Genomic DNA, 21,428 nt, shown 5'->3' with positions numbered 1-21,428 from the left:
TTTTCTTTTCTAAACTTTTTGAAGAACATAATGTTCTTGAACAAGGAATAATTTTAACAATAAATTCAAATGTGTGTGACTTTGCTTAAAGCGATAGAGCTCACATGAAAGAAGGAATGATTTAAATACGCACCTTACTGAATCAGGAATTGTGCATGGATGTGTAAATTGTGGCCCCTTTATGGCCCCTGATTAAGAAAAATTCCTAGATCCGCCCCTGGTCCAAACTTAAACAGCACTTCTAATACAGTAAATCTGGCTGCAATCCACACAATGTATAACTTTGATATTATATACTACTGACTGATATCCTCGGATTTAGGGAATTGAATTGGAAACACAGTGGACAAACAGGATGTGATCAAACGAAACGAGAATTAGTGGAAAGGCTGCTCCATGAAATCACGAAAGAATAGTCAAGTTTTTTTCGCTAAGGATGGCAGACTTATCTAGATTTTGCACATAATTATCTGAGATCAATACTCCATTACTTTCATTAGAAAACCAAATCAAATCACATCAGAAGTGCCTGAGGACATTTGTCTTAATTTGTGGGATTACATAGTTGCCTGCAGATTTGTGTCTGCTCTAGAGTCTGTATGTGAGTATATGTATGTGAAACAGACATCACAAATCACGTACAACATAAGACAAAGTCAGACTGAATGATGGAGAGAGGAGAATGAGAATTCAGGTTTCCAGATGGAGGCCGAAAGAAAAGTGTCAGAAACTCGGAGGCTCAGGTGTTGACTTTGCTCTGGTATACTGGAGAGGACACTTGTGTTAGGAAGAGGGAAGGGACCATACCATTAGAGGAGAAAAAACACCCTCCTCTCTGATGTTAAAACGAGGAGAGCACATCATGTAATGCACTTGTGGGCCCATAGTGCGAATGAGGTCTTGTTTCACTGCTTTCTGTCTATTCGGGGAGCACAAGTATGAGTGAAGTGTCTGATGGCTTCGATAATGAATAAATAGCTCGATATGGCACGTTATTATACTTACATGTCTCTTACATATTGTGCCACTGTTTTTCTACACAATTTCATGCACAATGTGGTGACACTTAAGTTTAATATATTGTAAAAGCATTCTTCAGTGTAGCAGTGTCGAGACCTGAAGGAGGAAAAAGCTTTCTGACATTCTCAATGCCACAATATAATGCACTACATAGTGTAAACAAAGGTAAAAGTAAATTTTCATTGAAGAGGAAGTATTGAATAAATAAAAACTGTCTCAATACATATTAGATAAAACCAAAGAGTTCAATTTCTAACAGACTGAGAGATTAATCAAGTAAATTTTTCAATAGTCAGACCAGTGGTTTAAATGACAGGCCTCTTCCAAAACACTGATGACCTGGTGTGATATAAATATATACTACAGACTTCAAATCGTTTCTAACTGTGGATTAACTTGACAAAGACCATGTTTTTAACAGCACTTTATTATAGAAATCATTACCCTGTCTGCGAGAGGCACAGGAGCAGGCAGACGGAAGTCTGAACTGGAACTAATGGTTGTCTGTGTAGATATATTTCTTTGCTTATAATGTGTTGCAGGTCAATAGTCAGATTCTAGGAAATTATGTCTGAAAACTATCACATAATTGTAATTTTCTTCCCACAGGCTATTTGCTCTATACATAATTTAAAGGTACCGTGTGGAGTTTTTATGGAAACGAGTAAAAAAGTTATTTCCCATAATGCATATTGTGTATCAATGAACTCTAGTAAATACAATAAACACATTTCCCTCCTGAACATTTGCAAAAACAAAAGAGTATTTAAAATCCAGCATCGGTTACATCCATGTTACAGAAGGTTTCTCTACCGCCACCTGTAGGACCTGCAGTTGTGGAATAGTGTGAAATTTCCAATGCACGTGCCAGGCCAGCGTGTTTTCTCATCACTCTCACTCGTAGTTAACAGCTATGAGAAATCAACTGTAGTGTTTAAATTTCAAACACTTTTTTACATGACGACACACCTTTGGTTTGATTTCAGCACTGGGTTGTGCAGTGAGAATGTGGACAGCTCCAATGTGCTGCACCTTCCCTGCTGCACAGTCTCAACTACTTCAGGACCACTAGTGCTGGACAGCTCCCTGCATAGTGGAATAGCATATCGTAGTGTGTGTGTGTGTGTGTGTGTGTGTGTGTGTGTGTGTGTGTGTGTGTGTGTGTGTGTGTGTGTGTGTGTGTGTGTGTGTGTGTGTGTGTGTGTGTGTGTGTATAATGTTTGTAGATGGTTCATTTTGAAGACATCTGTATTGTCGTGTGTGTGTTTGGAGGGGGGGGGGCTACATAAACACCATTCTAGTTTTAATCCCGCAGAAGCTGATTTGTTATTCCATTAAAAAAATTTGAAGACGGACTTTTGTTTTTTAATCAATGGCAGAGCTAGAGGGACAGAAGGTGCCGACCACAGCCAGGCTGATTTACACTCTCTCTCCCTGTTTTCCTCTCTCTGCCCTCCCTCTCTAATCGTCCTCTCTTCTCCTAATTCTCCTCGTTTTGCTCCCTCTCTCATGCTTTTGCATCCTCTAAACTAATTCAACTGCTCACTTCTCCATCGCTGTCTTGTTGTTATTGTTGTTCCTGCCACAGTCGCTCTCCCTCCCTCTCTCCCTCCACATATACAATTCTTCCTACTCGATAGGTATTTCATTTGTCCGTTCCTCCACTTGAGCGGTAATGAGACAACAAAAGTGTCAAATCTTTTCAGGCTCCACAATTATCCACATCCCGCAACTCTTTCTCCCTGCTCTCCATCCACCTCTCGCCATCGCTCTCCTGTGCACACAAATTAAATGTCCTCACTCGTTATACTGAAATGGTTTTGGCACTTCAGAGTTTGCATTTGTCTTGATGGAAAAAGTCATTAAAAGCAACACTTCTTTTTCAGTCATAACTTTAAGCAACTCTGCGGTAATTGTTGTTTCCTATTATTAAAGCTGAGTTTCACAGCATGAGTTCTTGGAAATTAGGTCAGGATATTTGTCTGAAACAGCTTGTTTTCCATTGATTCTAGGAACAGTCTCGTATGAATGATAAATATTAGAAGAAAAACAGTCTGAATTAAAGGTTCTTTTACATAATTGAGGTAGGATCAGGATAATTTCGCCTTGGCATTTGCATGAACAATACATGAAAAGTGAGTTGTGTTCCTATGATTCTCTTAAAGCTAAATTGCATAGAACTGCTTAACAATAAGACAGATTTGAACCATTCCATAATATATCCTCATGATCGATTATGACTCGATGGTTAAAGATACACTGCTTTTTTAAGCTGTAAACTAAATTATATGTATGTTCCTTGATGAAATACATTAATGCTGTTTTTTAATATCACATTTATTACCAAATTCATTTTAGAAACCTTCATTTAAGTGTTCCACACGGGTCATAGTGTTTCAAACTGTTTAAGACCTTGCAGGGTCAATGCTTACGTCGAGTCAACCATTTGGTCTTTTTCTACCTGCCTGCCAGCATTGCGTTCTAAATCCAGAAAGAAAATATTTAACAGATTTTTGGGAGTTTGTGTTGTAGGGTTTGTGTCACAGTTAAATCTGATTGAATGTCCTCTGTGTTACTTGATGTGTTTTAGCTGGTGGAACCTTTAACACCGAGTGGGGCAGCACCCAACCAGGCCCAGCTTCGAATCCTGAAAGAGACAGAACTCAAAAGGGTCAAGATTCTCGGCTCTGGGGCCTTCGGGACCGTTTACAAGGTAAAACACTCAAAGAATGGAAAAGTATGTGTTTGTTTGATCATTTGTTTAAGTTGAAATGTGGTAAATAAACAGATATTTCATATTTACTCTGAAACTTGAGATCCTTTCCAAGGTCTTGTAAGATCTCGCAGAGAGACGGATCACAAGACAGATAATGACAGTAAATCAGATGTAAGGCTGGTGGGGTTGAAAAGAATAAGTAATATAGCAGACACTGAGACCCCTGGGGTTACACTGAATATGAGGTAGCCGAGGTCACCCCCAGTGTGATGACCGGTTGGGGAGAGGAGGTAGAGAAGAACGGCACTTAAACGAGAAAGAATAGACTCTCTCGTCCTGACATCATCACTGGACGTTTTGTGGATCCATCCATTCACATTACAGCACATTTCTGGGTCAGAGGTCTGGCATGAGCGCAGATGTCCTTTTTCTTGCATGTTACCTCTGGGAATCTGCAACCTCTGGGCATGTAAAGAAAAATAGTCCATTCACAGTCACATGGTTGAGCCCAAGCATCCATACAGTAGTTTCCCTGGTGGTCACACAGCATTGAGGTAAATACATCTCATCTCCACTGGATCCTCTCAGAGTCGAGGAGCAGTTGTGTGACGCTGAGACGTTCTCAGGCAGTCAGCTGAGAAAACTCACTTCAGCAGATTCACTGCACGATTTTATTAATTCAGACACAATCCAGAGGTCGTGGCTAATGAGCTTCAGCATTCAGATTGATGTGTAAAGTTTTTTGCTGTGCAGCTGAGCTCTTTTTTCTCCAAAACAGAACATGTTTAAACATAAAACAATTTCCCATTACATAAGGTGCCACGCTTAAAGGTTCCCTGTAGAGTTTTTAACCACCAGTGGCGCAATGTTTTGATGAGTGACGCCTTGTGTTTCTTGTATTTTGTTTTTTACGAGCACATGAAAGGAGACGCACACTTTAACACACAATGACACAAGTGAAACACCTGTCGTGGATGCGTGCAAGAAAACAGGTCAAACATGATACAGAAGAGTGTTAATATTCCCAGGCCCCTGCTTGAAAATGGCTTAAAATGTATAGTGTATATCTCTGCAACTTCAGGGTCTATATGAATAACATTGGTATCTATATAAAGGTAGCAGCTGTGAGGTTTCTGTAGAGATGTAAGCATCAGTATAGATGTTACTAGGTCGCAGTAAATGACAAGGGAACACATGATGAATAGAGGATTTCATGTCTGCAGATCTTGCAGTTTTCAAGTGAATATCTCCTATGAAATCATGCAGATGTATCCCACAACCACAGCACAACATCTGAACACCATCTGGGCCCAATGTTATTCTAATTAAGTGAAGCAGAGCAAAGTTATAGAGATTTTAGTAGAGATGCGTTTAGGCGTCATCTCCAAATGGCCGTTTTGGGCAAAATCGGTGGCAATTGAGATTTCTCACTATAAAACTCTTATTTTCACTTACTTGTCACTAGCTGTATTTTATTTTATCTAAATATCACTGATTGGCAAAGAAACGGCTGTAAAAGCTCTATGGATAGCAGAGTGTAGAGGAAGCTGAGCATACATATGATCTCAGCAGTTCAATGGTCAGTTTCTACAACCAAGGCAAGGCCATATAATGAGTTGTTGGCACATGTTAATTACTTCAGAAGCTGCCTTAACCTATAATCATACATATCTATCTACTAGAAGATATTTTGGCCATGAGTGAAGTCCAGCTTTATTTCATGTACCACAAAATGATGGCAGAAGTTATTCCAGGGCACATTTTATAAGGAGCATGTCTACATATAATATTACATACCCTGAGTATAGTTAATATGAGACACAAAGTGGTGAGTCATTGTGCTGCATTATAATTATTATCAGAAGTGCAGGTAGGAAGACAATCAAGAAGAGGTATGACATGGAAATTACAGCCTTGTGAGAGCAGGTGTTTTAACTGAGTGGAGGTAGACGTGCTGTCGTCGCATGAGGTGAAACACATTTGAAACATTTTCCCAAAGTTGTTTTCGCTCCTCTTTGCTTTGACCACATTGGCAGCCGCTAAATCAGTTTAATCCCATTTCAAATTAGATACTTCGAAGTAATTAAACAGCTCCACACAAGTCTCTACACAAGGACAAAATAACCTTTAATTATACAGCATGCCGTACATTCTCATCCTGTTTGTGAGATTCATCCCTTTTAAAGTCTGCAGCACCTTTCTTCTGATAAACTGACTCATCATGTGTGTGTGTGTGTGTCTTTAGGGTATTTGGGTTCCTGAGGGTGAAACGGTGAAGATTCCAGTGGCCATAAAAATCCTAAATGAGGCCACCGGACCCAAGGCTAACGTGGAGTTCATGGACGTGAGTATTTTCAGAACAGGAAATTGTAAAACTGAGCTAAAAGACGAAAAAACAACAAAAATCCATTCCAATTTTGATTTGTATGTTAAGCATTTGAGACAGATTTTGACTGGATTCCATGCAGTGTACAGGGGGGTGCGAATGGAAACAGTGTGTGCACATAAACGGTGAGCTTTGGCTTTACACCTCAGAGGATTTACTTATACAGTGTGAGGTGGAATTTAATAACTGAGGTTTGGAAAAGTGTTTTAGTTTATAGTTTATGTTCTTGTAAAACAGTTTCAGTCCAGCAAACTTTATGACGATATTACTACAATACTCAGATACAACAAACCTACTGTATCAGAGCACTGTTGGCACCATGACTTATTGTTTTGTGCCGGGAGTGGATTAAAAAACCAAAAATACTGAACCCACTCCTCAGTGATTTACAAGAAAGCGCAACTTGCACAATAGCTCAGTTGGTGAAATGTAGCATTGAGAACTAAGCTTACGCCCTATGGACTCCGGAATAGAAATCGTCGGGGGGCCTCTAGGATCCCTCCACGCTCTTGGGTACACACACACAACGCCACCGGCTCCCGGCACAGTGCACGGGGGCCACCGTTTATTAAACTTTCATAACTCGGCTCATTTCAAAAGCAAAAGCACAAAAAAAAAATGATTACCCCGCGATGATGCAATGCAGATGAAATAACATCCTTCAACACACGTGCACATGCACACACAGACACACGCATGGAAACCGACCCAATTGTGGCCATGTTTTGCACTCAGCTTGACAGTCTGAGAGGAAGAGATTTTGGGGTGTTAGCGTTTCTATTTTTATCGAGACGTCTTTGATGAATATCCTGTGTGTGTTTAAACTTCTGTTCTACACTATGGGCTTTTGGGGCCTGTGTGACAAACAGAGCAGCAGATATCACCCATGAAAAAAACACAATATAAGAAAGAGAGATACAGAAGGGAGATTTAGGTTTTTTCTATAGACTCTGTAGAGACATAGTGGCTGTTAGAAAAAGAGGAAAATGTACTTAGGCTATTTAGGAGTAGACGTGTGCATGTGAATGGCAATTTCTAATGTATCTGACTCTGATTGGCTGAGCCGGATCGCACAGAAAAAGTTAAACAAATCATAAATGTGCTGAAAACAAATTCAGAGCTAATTTGTTGATTGTTAGTTGATTAATTTCGTTTTTTTTGCTCAGTAAAATGATCGCCGTCTAATTTTCCAGTGATGAGCTCCTACACTTTCATCCAGTCGACAATCTTCTTGTATTGTTTTCTGAGCAGCTGTGGGCTCAGCCTCTGCACCGTGGAACATCAGTGGTCTTTACTGAGGATAATGATTTGTTTACTTGACCCGGTTACCCTCAAGCTGCAGGTCACACTAACTTACCTCTTAGAAGAATATCTGAGGATTGACACAATGATCCCAGTGAAAAGCCAGGGTATCAACACCGAGACTGGATCTACGTATCTGTGCGTGTACAGTGTGGTTACATATTTTTGGCTTCAGACAATATCACTTCTTCAGATTGTCAAACTTCTGCTTAAGGCTTTTGTTCCGTGACCCACAAACTTGTATTCCACAGTCATAAATAATAATGATAATAAACTTAATTTGTAATCCACTAAGCTGCACAGTGCTCCACAAAAATCAATATCACAATATCCAATTCATCCGGTTCACATTTTGTGTCTTTCTGTAAAAATAACTTTAGACTGAGTCCACTTTATTTAATTTGTTTTGAATACAGGTAGATTTGAAGTAAACAATAATTTACCTTGTTAATGTAATTAGTGATTATTACCTTGAAGTGTAATATTACATTATTCAAGAAAGTTGATTGATGCATCTTTCCCTCATTAGGTTGTTAATGTTATCAGCACATGTCACAATAGTGCAATTTACTTTGTTTGGTTTAAGTAAACTTCTGAAGACTTCTAAGCCCATTTTCCTACTTTACTGCATTAACGTAACTGCAATAAATTATTGCATAATTTTTGTATGTTCAACAACAAAATGAGAAACACTCATTGAGACGGGGAAACTAGTGTTTTTGTGAGGCCAGGATAGTTTTTTTTAGCCAAGTTAAATTATTGTCCCTCTACACATGTGAAGTTTTCATTATAGTACGTGAATGAGTTTGTTTTCACGTGTGTGATTCTGGATAACGTCCCTGATCAACTCTGGAGTCTCTCACAGACTTTGGCCCGATTCACTGTATCTACTGCCGTCACCAGAGGAGCAGGGATACCATAAAGTTTACAATGTGTTGTGATACTATCTCTCTCTTAATAGAGCACTACCGACTATTTCTGTCTCTCTGCAACACACTTACACACAACCGCCTCCACCAGTGTTGTGTGCTTTTGCTGCACTGTTATCCATCTCATGATGGATTATCACATTAACCCTTGCAGAAACAAGGCTCCGAGTGTGTAAGCCTGTGCGTGTGTGTATGTGTGTGCGTGGGGTCGGCGCTTATTTGCACGGAGTAAACGAGCTGTATTTCTCTTTGGTAGCTCTTTTTTTTAGCATTAGAATAATAAGTAGTGAATGTTCACGGTGCTGCCATCGTATTCCTTATAGCAAACTAATATATTATGTTTGCTCCTGCTCTATAAGTCCCTGTACGTATAGGTGTTGACACCACAAGCGAGTTCAAAGCCTGATAAATAATGTACCGGAGCAGCTTTTTCATATGTGCATATGTTCTATTCAGTAGCGGCTTCTACCACAGAAATATTCCACACCAAACAACTGAAAAAGAAACAAATCATACTGTAGTTTGTAGTAAAAAATAAAGGACACAGACACTTGATTTACAACAATCTCCCCGTGATGTATTTACTACATTTTTATTTACTACAAAGAGTGCTGACAGCCTTGTGAGGCAGCGAGTCACTTTGATGTGCAGGGTTTTTTGTATAGAAATCTACTGTTTCTGACGTAGTGGAACCTTGCTGCTAACTTCAAGAGAAACTTCAGCCTGAAACAGAATAACAGCTCCTATGATCTCAGACAGTTCAGTCTACACTTGTAAACATGATGGACTCTGCCAGTGTGTTGAGTCTTGGAACCTTTTCTCAGGCATTCGTCCTTTTTACGGCAACTGCAAAACTACAGTTTGGGTTTAATGTGACAACTTGTGAATGAAGCACTGATCCTCTGAATATGTCAATGGAAACACATCCTGTATTTAGTCAAAAGCCTATAGATTTAACCACGTTACCCAAGTAAAAGTAATATTGAGTTAATGTATTAAACAGAATAAGTTGCAGAAATCAATAAATATGCTATTCTGATCAAGACAAACCCAGTTAGACAAGTGTCTAACAGTAGATTTTAAATATAAACTTTACTTGACTTTTTATGTGTGCAATTTCTAATGAGACCCTTAAGTGCAAATCACAGTGACAAATTGGGAAACACAACAGCAAATCCCAAAGCACAACAACAAATCAAAAATCACAATGGCAAAAAGGAAAACACTATAAATAAAAAAACAAAGGCAAACTACAAAAAAAAAGCACAACATAAAATAAGTAAACAACAGCAAACCACAACAAACAAAAAAACACACACAAGAAAACACAATGGCATATCTCTAAACATAACAAGTCAAAAAACAACTACATACAAGAAAACACAACAATAAATAAGAAAAGACAAAAACAGAAACACAACGGAAGTTAAGTCTAATAAGTGAACACAACAGTCGTGATTTTCCTCTTTACTATACTCGCCTACCAAACCTGCTCAGTTAATAAAAGCTGCCAACACTATTCAAACTGTATATTTATGCGTTTGATTTTCTGCTAAATTGTGCTGTCTGTTAATGGAGATATGCAATAAGAGGATATTAAGTCTTCATGTGCAGTTCAATCAAAAATAATTGGGATATTCTCTGCAATCAAAAGACAAAAAAATGTCTCACGACAAAGCGCCGCAGCTTCAAAGGCGAATTTCAAGCTCAGTTCTACACGAACACTCAAGATCAGAAAAACAACACGTCAGTGATGTAATTTATGTTTTCCTAAGACAGTTGGCTGATGAATATAGCAAACAAATATTGCAGGATCTGTTGACATACTATTACAAACGTCAACCTCCACCATCCCTCCTCCCACCCCACATGCCTGAGTGTGTATGTGTCTCCTTCAGGAGGCCCTGATCATGGCCAGCATGGAGCACCCCCACCTGGTCCGCCTGCTGGGCGTCTGCCTGAGTCCCACCATCCAGCTGGTCACGCAACTGATGCCCCACGGGTGCCTGCTCGACTACGTCCTCGAGCACAAGGACAACATCGGATCCCAGCTGCTGCTCAATTGGTGTGTCCAGATTGCCAAGGTAAGGCTGGACAACTTAGCTCCGTTAGTCGTTTGTCATGCTTCAGCTTGTTGTTGGTTTCTTTATTTCCTAAGTGACTGGTCGATTTATTTGATGACAAGTCCGTTGCTGAAGTGATTGACAGTTGAGTTGAGTTACTCTCTATCGTCAAGTGAGCTGTTGTTTGCAGACGCCCTGAAAAGTCCCATTCGATTATTGTCTATTTGAGGTGCACAGGTGCTTGGAGCATCCAACAAGGGAGAACACAAACATTTTCACCTCATCCTTACCGGACAACTCACGTGACCGAGGTTTACAACTCTGCTCATTTCATCGTCAACATCCATTGTGGTTCTCTTCCACTGCGATTTGTGTTTTACGTAAACGTGCTTCCGAGAGACGTCTTGGCCACCGTGCATGTTTCAAGTGATCAAGGCCAAGTGAATTGACAGAAAAAAAGATGTCTATGTTAGTCTTTAGCAGAAGGTTGACAGACAGAGACAAGGACTGCAGGTGTGTGCTGGCATGTGTGTGTGTGTGTGTGTGTGTGTGTGTGTGTGGGTGGGTGTGGGTGTGGGTGTGCTTGTGAGATTCAGCAGCAGACAGTGCCGCCGCTCACTACCCTCTGTGGAGAAGTGTAGTAAATAATTCAAAGCCTGTGTGTGGAGTGCAGGGAACTCGGTGTTACAGATCACGGATGTAGGAGTGCATTATAATTAGCTTTAAATAGTTTTAATATTAATAGGCGGCACATTCACCATGTAATGGTCTCTTTTTCCTCCTCTCTGTCAATGTGGAAAGACAAAACTGACAAACTCGTAAGTCGCCAGAGATAAATCAACATCTCTCTGACTCGAACAACCCGAATGTGTTTAATAAGCCTCAGAAACATGTTGTTATCCATGTATTTAATGATTAATAAAATATATCAGCTGCAGGACCTGGTGAAATATACCCCTGTATGTATAATATGATTTAATTGTGTCTGTAAACATGCTCAATGATATAGCGCGGGTTAAAAGCGTATAAGCACAACACAGCGAGAGTCGTGGACCGAAAAGCCAAGAAAAGCAGCATGAAAATGACTTCACAATCGCTGCAGTCCCAGATTTAATATCTTAGACAAATATTTTTGTGACCATTTTTGGCTAAATCAGAGGCAGGCCGCGCTCCAGTCGGCTTCCGCGGGAAAATATTAAGCCATCAATTAAACTCTGAGACACAGTTACACAGTCCTACCATAGAAAGTGCTTGTTTTTTTTTATATAAACCAAAGGCAATCAAAGCATGCATTAATTCTTGCCATGCTGACAAACTCCCCATGCTGTGTAACACAAATATTGACACGGTACGGAATTAATCACACAAATTAGTTAGTGCGAAGAAGGATGGAGACTGGCTACACACACACAGGAATTAATACTGTACATGCCAACTGTGAACAGTTGTCAACATGGAGACATGTATAATTCATGAAGGGTAGATATGATGATGCATTATTTACTACTGTTACTGTGGGTCTCGAGCGTGTATTGTTTAGCGTAGTCGATAATTGGCTGCAGCTCTCGTGTGGACACAAATAGCTGTCAGGAGACGCGGTCAATACGGTGCCCACATGTGGCTTCACGCACACACAAACACACAAATTGTGTCCCACACTTATCGGAATCATGGCAACGGGGTAAATTGGGACACTTAGTCTAATGCGATTCCTGCATGTAGGAATGCTGACTGATGATAACTTGCTCCAGAGTCCTGAAGATTCTTTCCCGCAAATGAAGTCATTATCATTTTTCATGGATGTAGCGCGTACGTCCGCTCTGTCGAGGCTCCCGCAGGTGACGGGGCTCCACTCTCCGTGGCAGCCTCGCCCCTGTCATGGCCGCCATCACAGCCATATTTTATTAATGGAGTGATCTGCCCTGAGAGTCATACTAATGAGCAGATTCATCAGAGCCACTATGCATGCAGGGCTCTTGATGCCGCCGAATATGTTTTTTTTTTACTCATCCTGTTTTATCTTTGCATACCCCCTCACTACAACCCACTACATCACTTTCTCCTCATTATGTCTGCTTGCTTTTTGAATCTCCTCCTAGTTCACCAACTCTTTGGTCCTCTTCTTCATGTATATAGGGTACAGTGTCACATGTTTGACTTGGAACTGCTATCACAATATTCCAAATTATATATATCAAAAGATGATACCGCTGAGATCCGGTTGTGTGGATGAAGAGGATGTCAAAGGAGTTGCTGTTAGGTTGATCTGGACAACGTCCTCAGGAAACTTCTCAAAGTGGATGAAATGTTTCCATTTTTCACCCTGACACTTGTAACTCAGGCCATTTAGAAGAAGAGAAATCCAAATGCAGACAGTACTTGCTAGATTTCAGTCATAGAGAAATCTTGGTACATCTTTTATTCCAGGACCAAGATTAATCAGATTTTACAATAAATACATTTGTGGACAAATACATGTCCTATCAAAGATGTTGTAAGCTATGCAGCAATTTAATGTAATCTGCATTTTCCTTTACTTTACGTTTGTACTGCATTAACTTCGCCTCAATAGCAGCGTCATTAGATTTCTGATTCTTCAGCCATGAAACGGTGAAACCTGTATTATGAATCTGAAGCCAGTGCCCTGTGCTGTCAAAGTTAGTGATGACATAGGACACACATTTCAGATCCATATATCTGCTGTTGAAATGAACTGCTCCACTGTTTTCTAACTGATTTTTAATTATTTCACTGACTTGCTTGGACAGTGAATTTTGATGCTTCACTTGTGGCTGCTCTCACTCATATGATACCAAATGCTGGCAGGCTGTTATCACATGGCATCTTATTGAATCTAATACAGGGGCATTAATGCGTTTGTCTCTTTTTTTTCAGTCTATCTATCTCATTCCTTTTGCGATGGAATAGCAACGTCAGTCCCTTTAGTTTCATCACATTAAATTTGGGGCATGCATTCACGGTCCCCAGAAAATGAATCCTTCTGATTTTAAAACACCACCAGCAGAGTTTCACTTGCCCAGTTAATAATCTAAACATCCACTGGATGGCTTGGTAACACAGATGTACACACACTCAAGATGGTGGTGTAGAACCCTTGGCTTTTCCTCTAGCACCACTGTAAGTTCCAGATTGGCAGATGGTTGTGGGTGAAATCTCTCGACAAACATTGAAAGGATTGCCATGAAATCCGGTACATTCATATGCCTTGTTGAACTGTGATCCGCCGAGTTTTCCTCCAGGAGCATCAACAGGCCAACGTCTCACGAGCCACTAAACTCTGCAATTCTTCCTATTGACTTTTAAGAGGTGGATCAGGACTTTAATTTATTCCATTCAGACGCCTTACAGCCTGCTGTTCACGAGCACATTGTCTATTACCTGTCGTCTCAACATTAACATGTAAAACTGTCGGTGACGATCCAGTTAAAGTATTTTTATTCTGCGTTCCTTTATTATAATGGGACCGTTGCTGTAAGGCAGTGTCATGACAGGCTCCCTGTTGTAAACTGGGACAATTTAGAAGCTTCTAGTTGAATTCCTTTGAAGCGGCAGAAATAGACAAAAAGAAGAGAAATGATAGAATCTGCAGTCGCATAGGTTGTACATAACAGCGATGGTTGCCGTCACGATTTTATTTTCCTGTTAAATATTTAGCGTGAACTCCGCGCGGTCTGCCTTTGAAGGAAGACTTTGTGTTGCTCTTCCTGTGAGACTTGTTTCAGAACAATGCATAATATCCACATCAATACAACACCACAGTTTAAACAACTTCACTTACATGATACAGCGGGCTTTACACTGGAAACTGTTTGTCGAATGCGCCGGCAAATGTTTCCTGCTCCCTTTTCCAACATCACTGCTCAAGTGAAGTGTGTGTGTGTGGGCGTGTGTGTGTGTGTGTGTGTGTGTGTGGTAAGAGGGCCCCACACTGTGTATCACAGGGTCATTTCTCTGTGTAAACCAGACTAGGCAAACATGCCTCTCTCCAACTCATTACATACATCCCCAGGGTTCCAATGAAAACACTGTTCACTGATATTCTGCCCCTTCTCCCCCTCCCTCTCCTGCCTCTCCCGCTTGTCTTCATGTCACCATAAAGACAATATGTATTGTTGTGTCTCTGAATATGCATTCAAAATGAATATACTGTCGACTCCCATAGATGTTTGTGTTTTCTGTCAGTAAAAATATTCACCATTCTCATCTCATCATGTGTGGACTTCAGCGATGAGCCACCCGCCTGCAAACTGTTGCTTTTTTCCGTAGTCTCCATCTTCTAAACCCCTGAGAGCCTCCAGTTTTACTTCATAATGCTGCAAAAAAACCTGCTGTCTTACAGTGCTGTGAGGGCTCTTGTTTCATTGGTTGATCCTTAGGAAAACATTTGGATTTGGATTTTTCGGGACCGGTCCTAGCATGAGTAGAATATTCAACATGGCCAAATGTTTTACAGAATAACATTTCTGCAAGGACGGAACTTTTCAAGGGCACCGGCGAGCCCACGGCACCTGAGGTCTGCCCTTGAATCATTAAATTTAAGCAATGTTTTATTTTTTTTACGGACTTTTTTTACTAAATAAAGTAAAAGACAGTTTTGTGCTGGTGTTTACTAAATTAAGATAAATGTGTTAAGAGTAGGATTAAACCACTAGGTTTTTCCGTTGGTTACTATCACCTGTTAACACTACCCTTCAATCTCTCAAAGCTCTTTTACACTAAGGTAAGTGGGTATACGTGGGTTGATTAAACGTGGGTAAACCTAATAAAAGGCGATTGACTCCTTTCTCATTGCCAGTAGAGGAGTTTGCTTTCCAGTTGTTTCCATCACTGCCGATCAGAGCTGATAAAGAAAAAACCTTATCTACTGCAGAGTCATTTGACCTGGGAGTGCTGATTGTATCCGTTACCATTGCAGACAAAAGCCAGATGTTAGTGCTTTCTGTTTTTTCTTTAGTTCATTCACCTCTTTGTGTTTTAATGCAAACCACCGTGTTGGTATGACAACCACCAACTTGTACTCCCCCTACTCTCCTTCCCCCCCTGTGCTCCCTTTCTCGTCTCAGAGCGAACACTTAAAATGCATGTGAATCTGAGGAGACTGGCAGATAGTACACCCGCTCCAACACTGCATGTTAACACACAGAGCGAGGAGCAGATCACAGGCGTCAAGGCTTCGATACCACCAGCCCTCATAAATGTCAACAAGTGTCCACCTGTCTCCTTTCCCCTCGCTCTGTCTCTCGTTGCAGCTGTCTCTCTTCTCTCTCTCTCTGTCTCTCTCTTGTGTGTCTTTTTTTCCCCCATTGTGGTCTTTAATGCATGTATTAATACTGTAAGTGTGTGATTCTGCGGGAGCATACAGAATACCTCCCTCCCCCGCCTGAGTACATATCAGCCAGAAAGGCCTGTTTGATTTGAGAGAACAGCTTAATGTGTGTTTTCATCAGTTGCGAGGAGGACGGGTAATGAAGAATTATGTAGAATTCATGGAGCTTTCTTGTTTTTGTGAGGAGTGTTGAAACACGCTGTACCTCATCATCGAAAGCCTGTTGTAGAGAAAACCATAACAACTGTTATTCTTCATACAGTGAATTTGACTCTGGCTTGTTCATATAAGGACAACATTTTTGAAATTCACACGTAATGTATCTCATTCACTTCCAATCTGTGGCTTCACGTGAAGTTCAACTTTGGTGAACTTTGACCCATGATATTCGCTTCACATTCTTATATGTGTGACTGGGCACTTACAGATGTCCCGTGTAATAAGTGAAGAAAGAGTAATTTTTGATATTAAACACTATCCAGCTTAAAGTATCCCAGTGTTACCCATTGATTATCTAGACTGTGGCAGCCCGCCATGTTCTAATCTATCCTGCCGTAGTTTCATAAAGAACAAAACATTTTTTTACACTTAATAATTTACACATAATACTAAAAACAGATCTCTAACTTTGTTATTTGCTCTGTTGCTGCATTTTAAAGCTGTGTGCAACAGTATATGCCTCGCGCTATTGTATATAACGTACCCAACCACGCAGACAGTCAGACCTCATAGTTTGAGCTGCAGTTGTGCACGTAGCCGACAGTGGCATGCAGTGCAGTTCTCTCTCATGCAGGAGCTTGTCTTTCACTTTTTAAACGATGTGTGTGTGTGTGTGTGTGTGTGTGTGTGTGTGTGTGTGTGTGTGTGTTGTTTATGCAAACCGATGCTGCCATAGACTGAATGAATTGTTTTGGAAATGTTGTATCCATTTGAAAAGATGGTTGACACGACGCAGTCAATGCTTCATTATTTGCCTGATGGCGGGAAAATCACTTTTTAATTAGATCCATAGACTTTCTTGTTCCCAGGTTTGTGTGAAAATCAAATCATTGTCATGAATCGCCTGATGCCTTAAAATCGAAGAACTCGCCAAAGTAAAGTCTTTAAAACACATTTGGTCAAAAATGTGCCACAGAGACGTTTTCTTCAATCTGGACGACATCCATTAATTAGCAGTCTGTCAAATAGAAGAGAAAACTCATCAGTTAAGCCCCAGTCTGAGGTGATCAATGAGAATATAAACCTGCGTCTGTCTCTCAGTGGCACGTGATTGATTTCCCCTGATTTTTAATAGAATTATTATTATTTTTGTGATTATTATTGGCGAGGTACTGCCTAGAAAATGCTTGGTTGCTCACCTCTGGTTGAGAAAAAGCCATGGCTTCATGGAAAGGAGGAGGACGCCTCCCTCCGGTGGCATTCTTGGAACGTCCAAGGACGCGTTGGAGAGATTACAGGGAATGCCCCTAGGGTTTCCCCTGAGGTGCTGGACTTGGCCGGAGAAAGTGGAGAAGGACATCTGGGCTACCTTGCTCAGTCTGCTAAGTATATAAGCAGTGGAATATGTATGGATTGTGACCTTAATACTTATAGCAATGCATTTTTTTCACCTCAAATATTCCATTTTATCAACAGAAGTGTTTTGGTTTTATTCATCTGCCTTTGTAGTGAAATGTGGTCACCTGGAATGGCCTCTCGATGCAAAAGCGCAAACCTCGAGGCAGCAGACGGATAAATAGTCACCATATACAAACACCATCAGGCCGGCACTGACTCATGGTTGCCATGTTGTCAGTCAAAAGCACACACAAACAACCCAAGAGGAATACATTCTCTCTCTCTCTCCTTCGATCTCTCTCTTTCTCTCTCCTCTTCACTCACTCTCACACACACACACACACACATGGAGCAGTGACGTGGTTTTAACGGCATCTGGCTGAGTGGAGATGGATGTGGCCAAGTAGGGCGGTGGGGGAAATGGATGACTGCAGGCAGCCCACACAATGGATGAGACTGGCAGCTGAGGGAGACAGGTCTACACTAATGAGTGACTGCCAGACACACACACACACACACACACACACACACACACACACACACACACACACACACACACACACACACAGGTAAATGAAGGCCTGTAGGTATTCAAACTGGCAAACATAAACATTAACAGAGTGAATGTCTTGTAATTTGATCGGACGCATTTACTCACATACCATATTGTGATGCCGTTTGACAAACAAATGAATACACACCCACACACACTGACATAAAAACTATGTAATGAGGGTTTTTCCTTTTATACGTCTCACTTCTCCTCTCACTCGGAGTCGGTGTCAAACTGCAGATGTTCTCACCACTTCTTAACCTTTTCCTCAACACAAACTGTGCTGGAGATGCGTATCTTGATCCACTGCTGTGCATCAAACCATTGCCCTATATTCCTCTTCTCACTACTCATTAAAGAGCAGCTTCAGCCTCTGATTTTATATGGATATCCCGGAGGAAACACACATACCAACACTCACATCTGCGTGTGCGTGTGTGTGTGTGTGTGTGTGTAGCCTCTTTGCTGTGCCTTTTGTATCATTACTAAGCCTAGAGGCAAAAGACATGTGGGCCCTGTCAACAAGTCAATTGAAAACACATTTGAAAAAGTACGGGAAGTAGCCGGCAGAGGCATCAGAGAAAGATTTGCACAATATAAAAACAATTAACTACTTTGCACCATTCCAACTGTTATTGATTGTAGTGGTGAGGTTAAGAGCAAAGTGTCAAGACCATTTCAACTGAAGATGAGTCTTTCTGTGAAGTTCTGTTTTTTCTCCCTTCTCTGCAAAGGCAGCAACAGCCGGTAACGTGCATTTAGTCATTTGTTATACTTTTCAGTTCATTGATAAAGAAATTCAGAAAGATACGAGGGGGTCAATGCAACAACACTCTAGTGCCACCACAGAGGCCCTGTTCAGACCTGGTAATGACAGCCATCCTGAGAGATCCGATCACAAGGGAATTACAACGCATCTTGAATGTGTCTCCTGTTTCCACTTGTGATCGTATCTCACTTCTCTGCTCTGTGTGCAAATAATCAGGTCCATCATTTGTGCTTGCGAAGTCCAAATGATATTGTTTTGACCCAGTCTTTGTTTACAAATGTGTCTGACAATGTTCTGTGCAAGCAAGAGAGAGAGAGAGAGAGAGAGAGAGAAAGAGAGTGAGTGAAATTAAGAGGGGCTGAATGAATGAGTGCGCGCATCTATGAAGATTTTACCGATTTATGAATAGTATCAGTCATTATGTGTTGGTCAGTGTTGATATTGTGGCAGAAGAATGTGGCTGCATGTGACGACCTCCCACTGTGGAGGTGTTCATATTTCAGGATGTTAATACCAGTTCTGAACGGGGAGATGAACTGGGATCATCTCATACCTCACACCTGGGCCTGTAGCCGTGTGTTTGTGGATTTTATGTCACTGTGTGAGAGTGGGAGTGTGTGAGATGATTCTCAGTTTACTCTTTCAGTCCTTAAAGTTAAAGTAAGGTTTCAACTCTGGGTTTTCATGCCAGACGAAAAGATGATGAAAGACTTGAGTGAAGTACAGAATCTGCTACCAATTCCATTTCACCAATCCACAAGCCCCATTCCACACACATCGACAACCATAGACTCCCCCTGTAGATTCAATTATATATGTTTTTCCACCAAGGTTCTGCAGGAATGAGGCATTCATCAAACGTTAACACAAGCAATGGACTCAACAATAATTTTGAGTGAAGACAACAACACTTTGGATAGAAAATATAGTATTTACTTTGTTGATGAGCCTGACCTCATTTGCATACACATTTGTTTCTGTCATAGTGATTGAGGCAGGATATCAGGTATAGTGTAGTACCTCTTGTTTTCATGTGTTATTGAAACACTATGGAAACCATGCCCATGATATTTTTCATATCTTTGACATATTTCTGAACTTACCTGTATCAGCTTCGCTAAATAAAGCATAAAGTGGGTTTGAGGACACTTCCTGAACTATCGCCGCAGTTACAACAAGCCTCTTGGTGTCGTAATGATGATGAGAGGGGGTAACTGTGAGGAGGAGAAAAGTACAACCAACATGCCATTAAACCTTTTAATGATCTCAACCTCTCCATATTCCAGTTCACTGCAATTAGCAATAAAACTGTGGACTTATGATGTAGCAGTTTGGGCGCAGGTCAAGTTATATGGTCATCAAGCAGACCTGCGCCATCTGTTATTTTCAGTGGTGTCTGCCTCATTCAGAGGGCACTGCAATTTCCTCTAACTGCCTCGGTTTCCTGTTTTATTTTCATCTCTCTCAATCACAACATTCAAGTTTTTCTCCAAGTCTATCATATCTCTTTTTTTTTTGTATTATACCTATAAACAATAACACTTTACATCATAAACTACACTGTTGGTCAAATGTTTTATAACTACCTAATTTTTCCAGTATTTTAAGATGAATGCTGAGATTTAGATTTCAATGACTGGATTTTCTGAAATCAAAGCACAGAATAAATATACAGATGGAATTTTAAGGAATCAAAGATTTTATAAATTCAGGAGCCAAACACAGATTTTTTAGTTGAAAATAATAAAAGATAATAATAATAACTTTATTTATAGAGCACTTTTCAACACAAAGTGCTCTACAACAAGAAATTAACAAGAAATCAAACATTGTTCAAAATGTTCATGCAAATGTGCTGCATTTCTAGTTTGCTTTGCCTTTAAGCCTCAGTCCAGTTCATCCTCGTCCAGCGTCATGGGGATTAAGCCTTGAGACTCTCCAGACTTTGAAGCTCTCTGGTTCTTCTCTTCCAATGTTTTGGGTCATTATGTTGCTTTAGGACGAACAGCTGACCAAGCAGTCCGTCTGTCCTAATGCATCAGAGAGTGAAGTTACACAGTTTCTTGCAGATTCTGAAAGTTGTCGTCAAAACTTGTGACACTTGTAGGAATTGGTCACCAACTCTTGAACTTAATTAACGTCTATTGCTGCAGGAAAGCTCAAAGAAATATGCATGTTCTTAGATTTGTACTGTAGTTATATAAGTATATGGTGCAAGGAGTTTACATATGCTCATCTCAGTGGAACTTTGTGAGCATTAACATTGAGTCTAATTTTTTTCTTCAGTTTATTTTTTCCTTGTCCTTACCCAGTGTGCACCCCTGTGCCCTTGGACCCTGCTTGTGCAGATTCTTCGCCAAACACAGTCTGAAAAGCCAAAACAAGAAAGCTCACAGCTCTTTTCATATTCCCCCAAGATGCCCCGAGGAATTGTCCCGGCTCAAGGTTGTTGTTGGAGTGTCATCGCTATGATCTGAGAAACTAAGCAAATGAAACAAAAGTATAGAAAACCTGTCGCGCTCACTTGTCCCGATCAAGGCGCAGGGTTTGTCATTGTTGAGGCTGTTATCATGGCCGAGACAGGAGCCTCCCGTTACAATGTAGCTTTTGTTCAAACTCGGGAGGGGATGCAGGCACGTCTCACATGCCCTTCAGGCAAACCGGGGCGGGATGTGAAGGCCTCACACGCTCACACTCTGGCTCCGGCACACATGCGCAGCGTCGCATCCCAAAAGCTCAAAGGAGAAAGCCGTACAATATGGACAGCAGCATCCAGTCCTCAGTGT

General features: G+C 40.8%; 1 protein-coding gene across 2 annotated transcripts in view; it reads left to right on the top strand.

The window, feature by feature from the left end:
• Positions 1 to 21,428, top strand: part of LOC118120013 (receptor tyrosine-protein kinase erbB-4) — a 283,408-nt gene that overhangs the window by 223,233 nt on the left and 38,747 nt on the right. The window contains exons 18-20 of one of the 2 annotated variants that reach the window (XM_035174572.2): positions 3,611 to 3,733; positions 5,982 to 6,080; positions 10,255 to 10,437. In XM_035174572.2, coding sequence (XP_035030463.2) covers positions 3,611 to 3,733; positions 5,982 to 6,080; positions 10,255 to 10,437 — 405 coding nt within the window. Of the gene's footprint in view, positions 1 to 3,610; positions 3,734 to 5,981; positions 6,081 to 10,251; positions 10,438 to 21,428 lie in introns of both variants that reach the window. The other variant, XM_035174571.2, reaches the window with a different exon arrangement.

Source organism: Hippoglossus stenolepis, chromosome 13, assembly GCF_022539355.2.
Source record: "Hippoglossus stenolepis isolate QCI-W04-F060 chromosome 13, HSTE1.2, whole genome shotgun sequence".
Taxonomy (NCBI): Eukaryota; Metazoa; Chordata; class Actinopteri; order Pleuronectiformes; family Pleuronectidae; genus Hippoglossus; species Hippoglossus stenolepis.
Note: the sequence above shows the minus strand (reverse complement) of the source record. Positions and strands in the feature narration are given on the sequence as shown.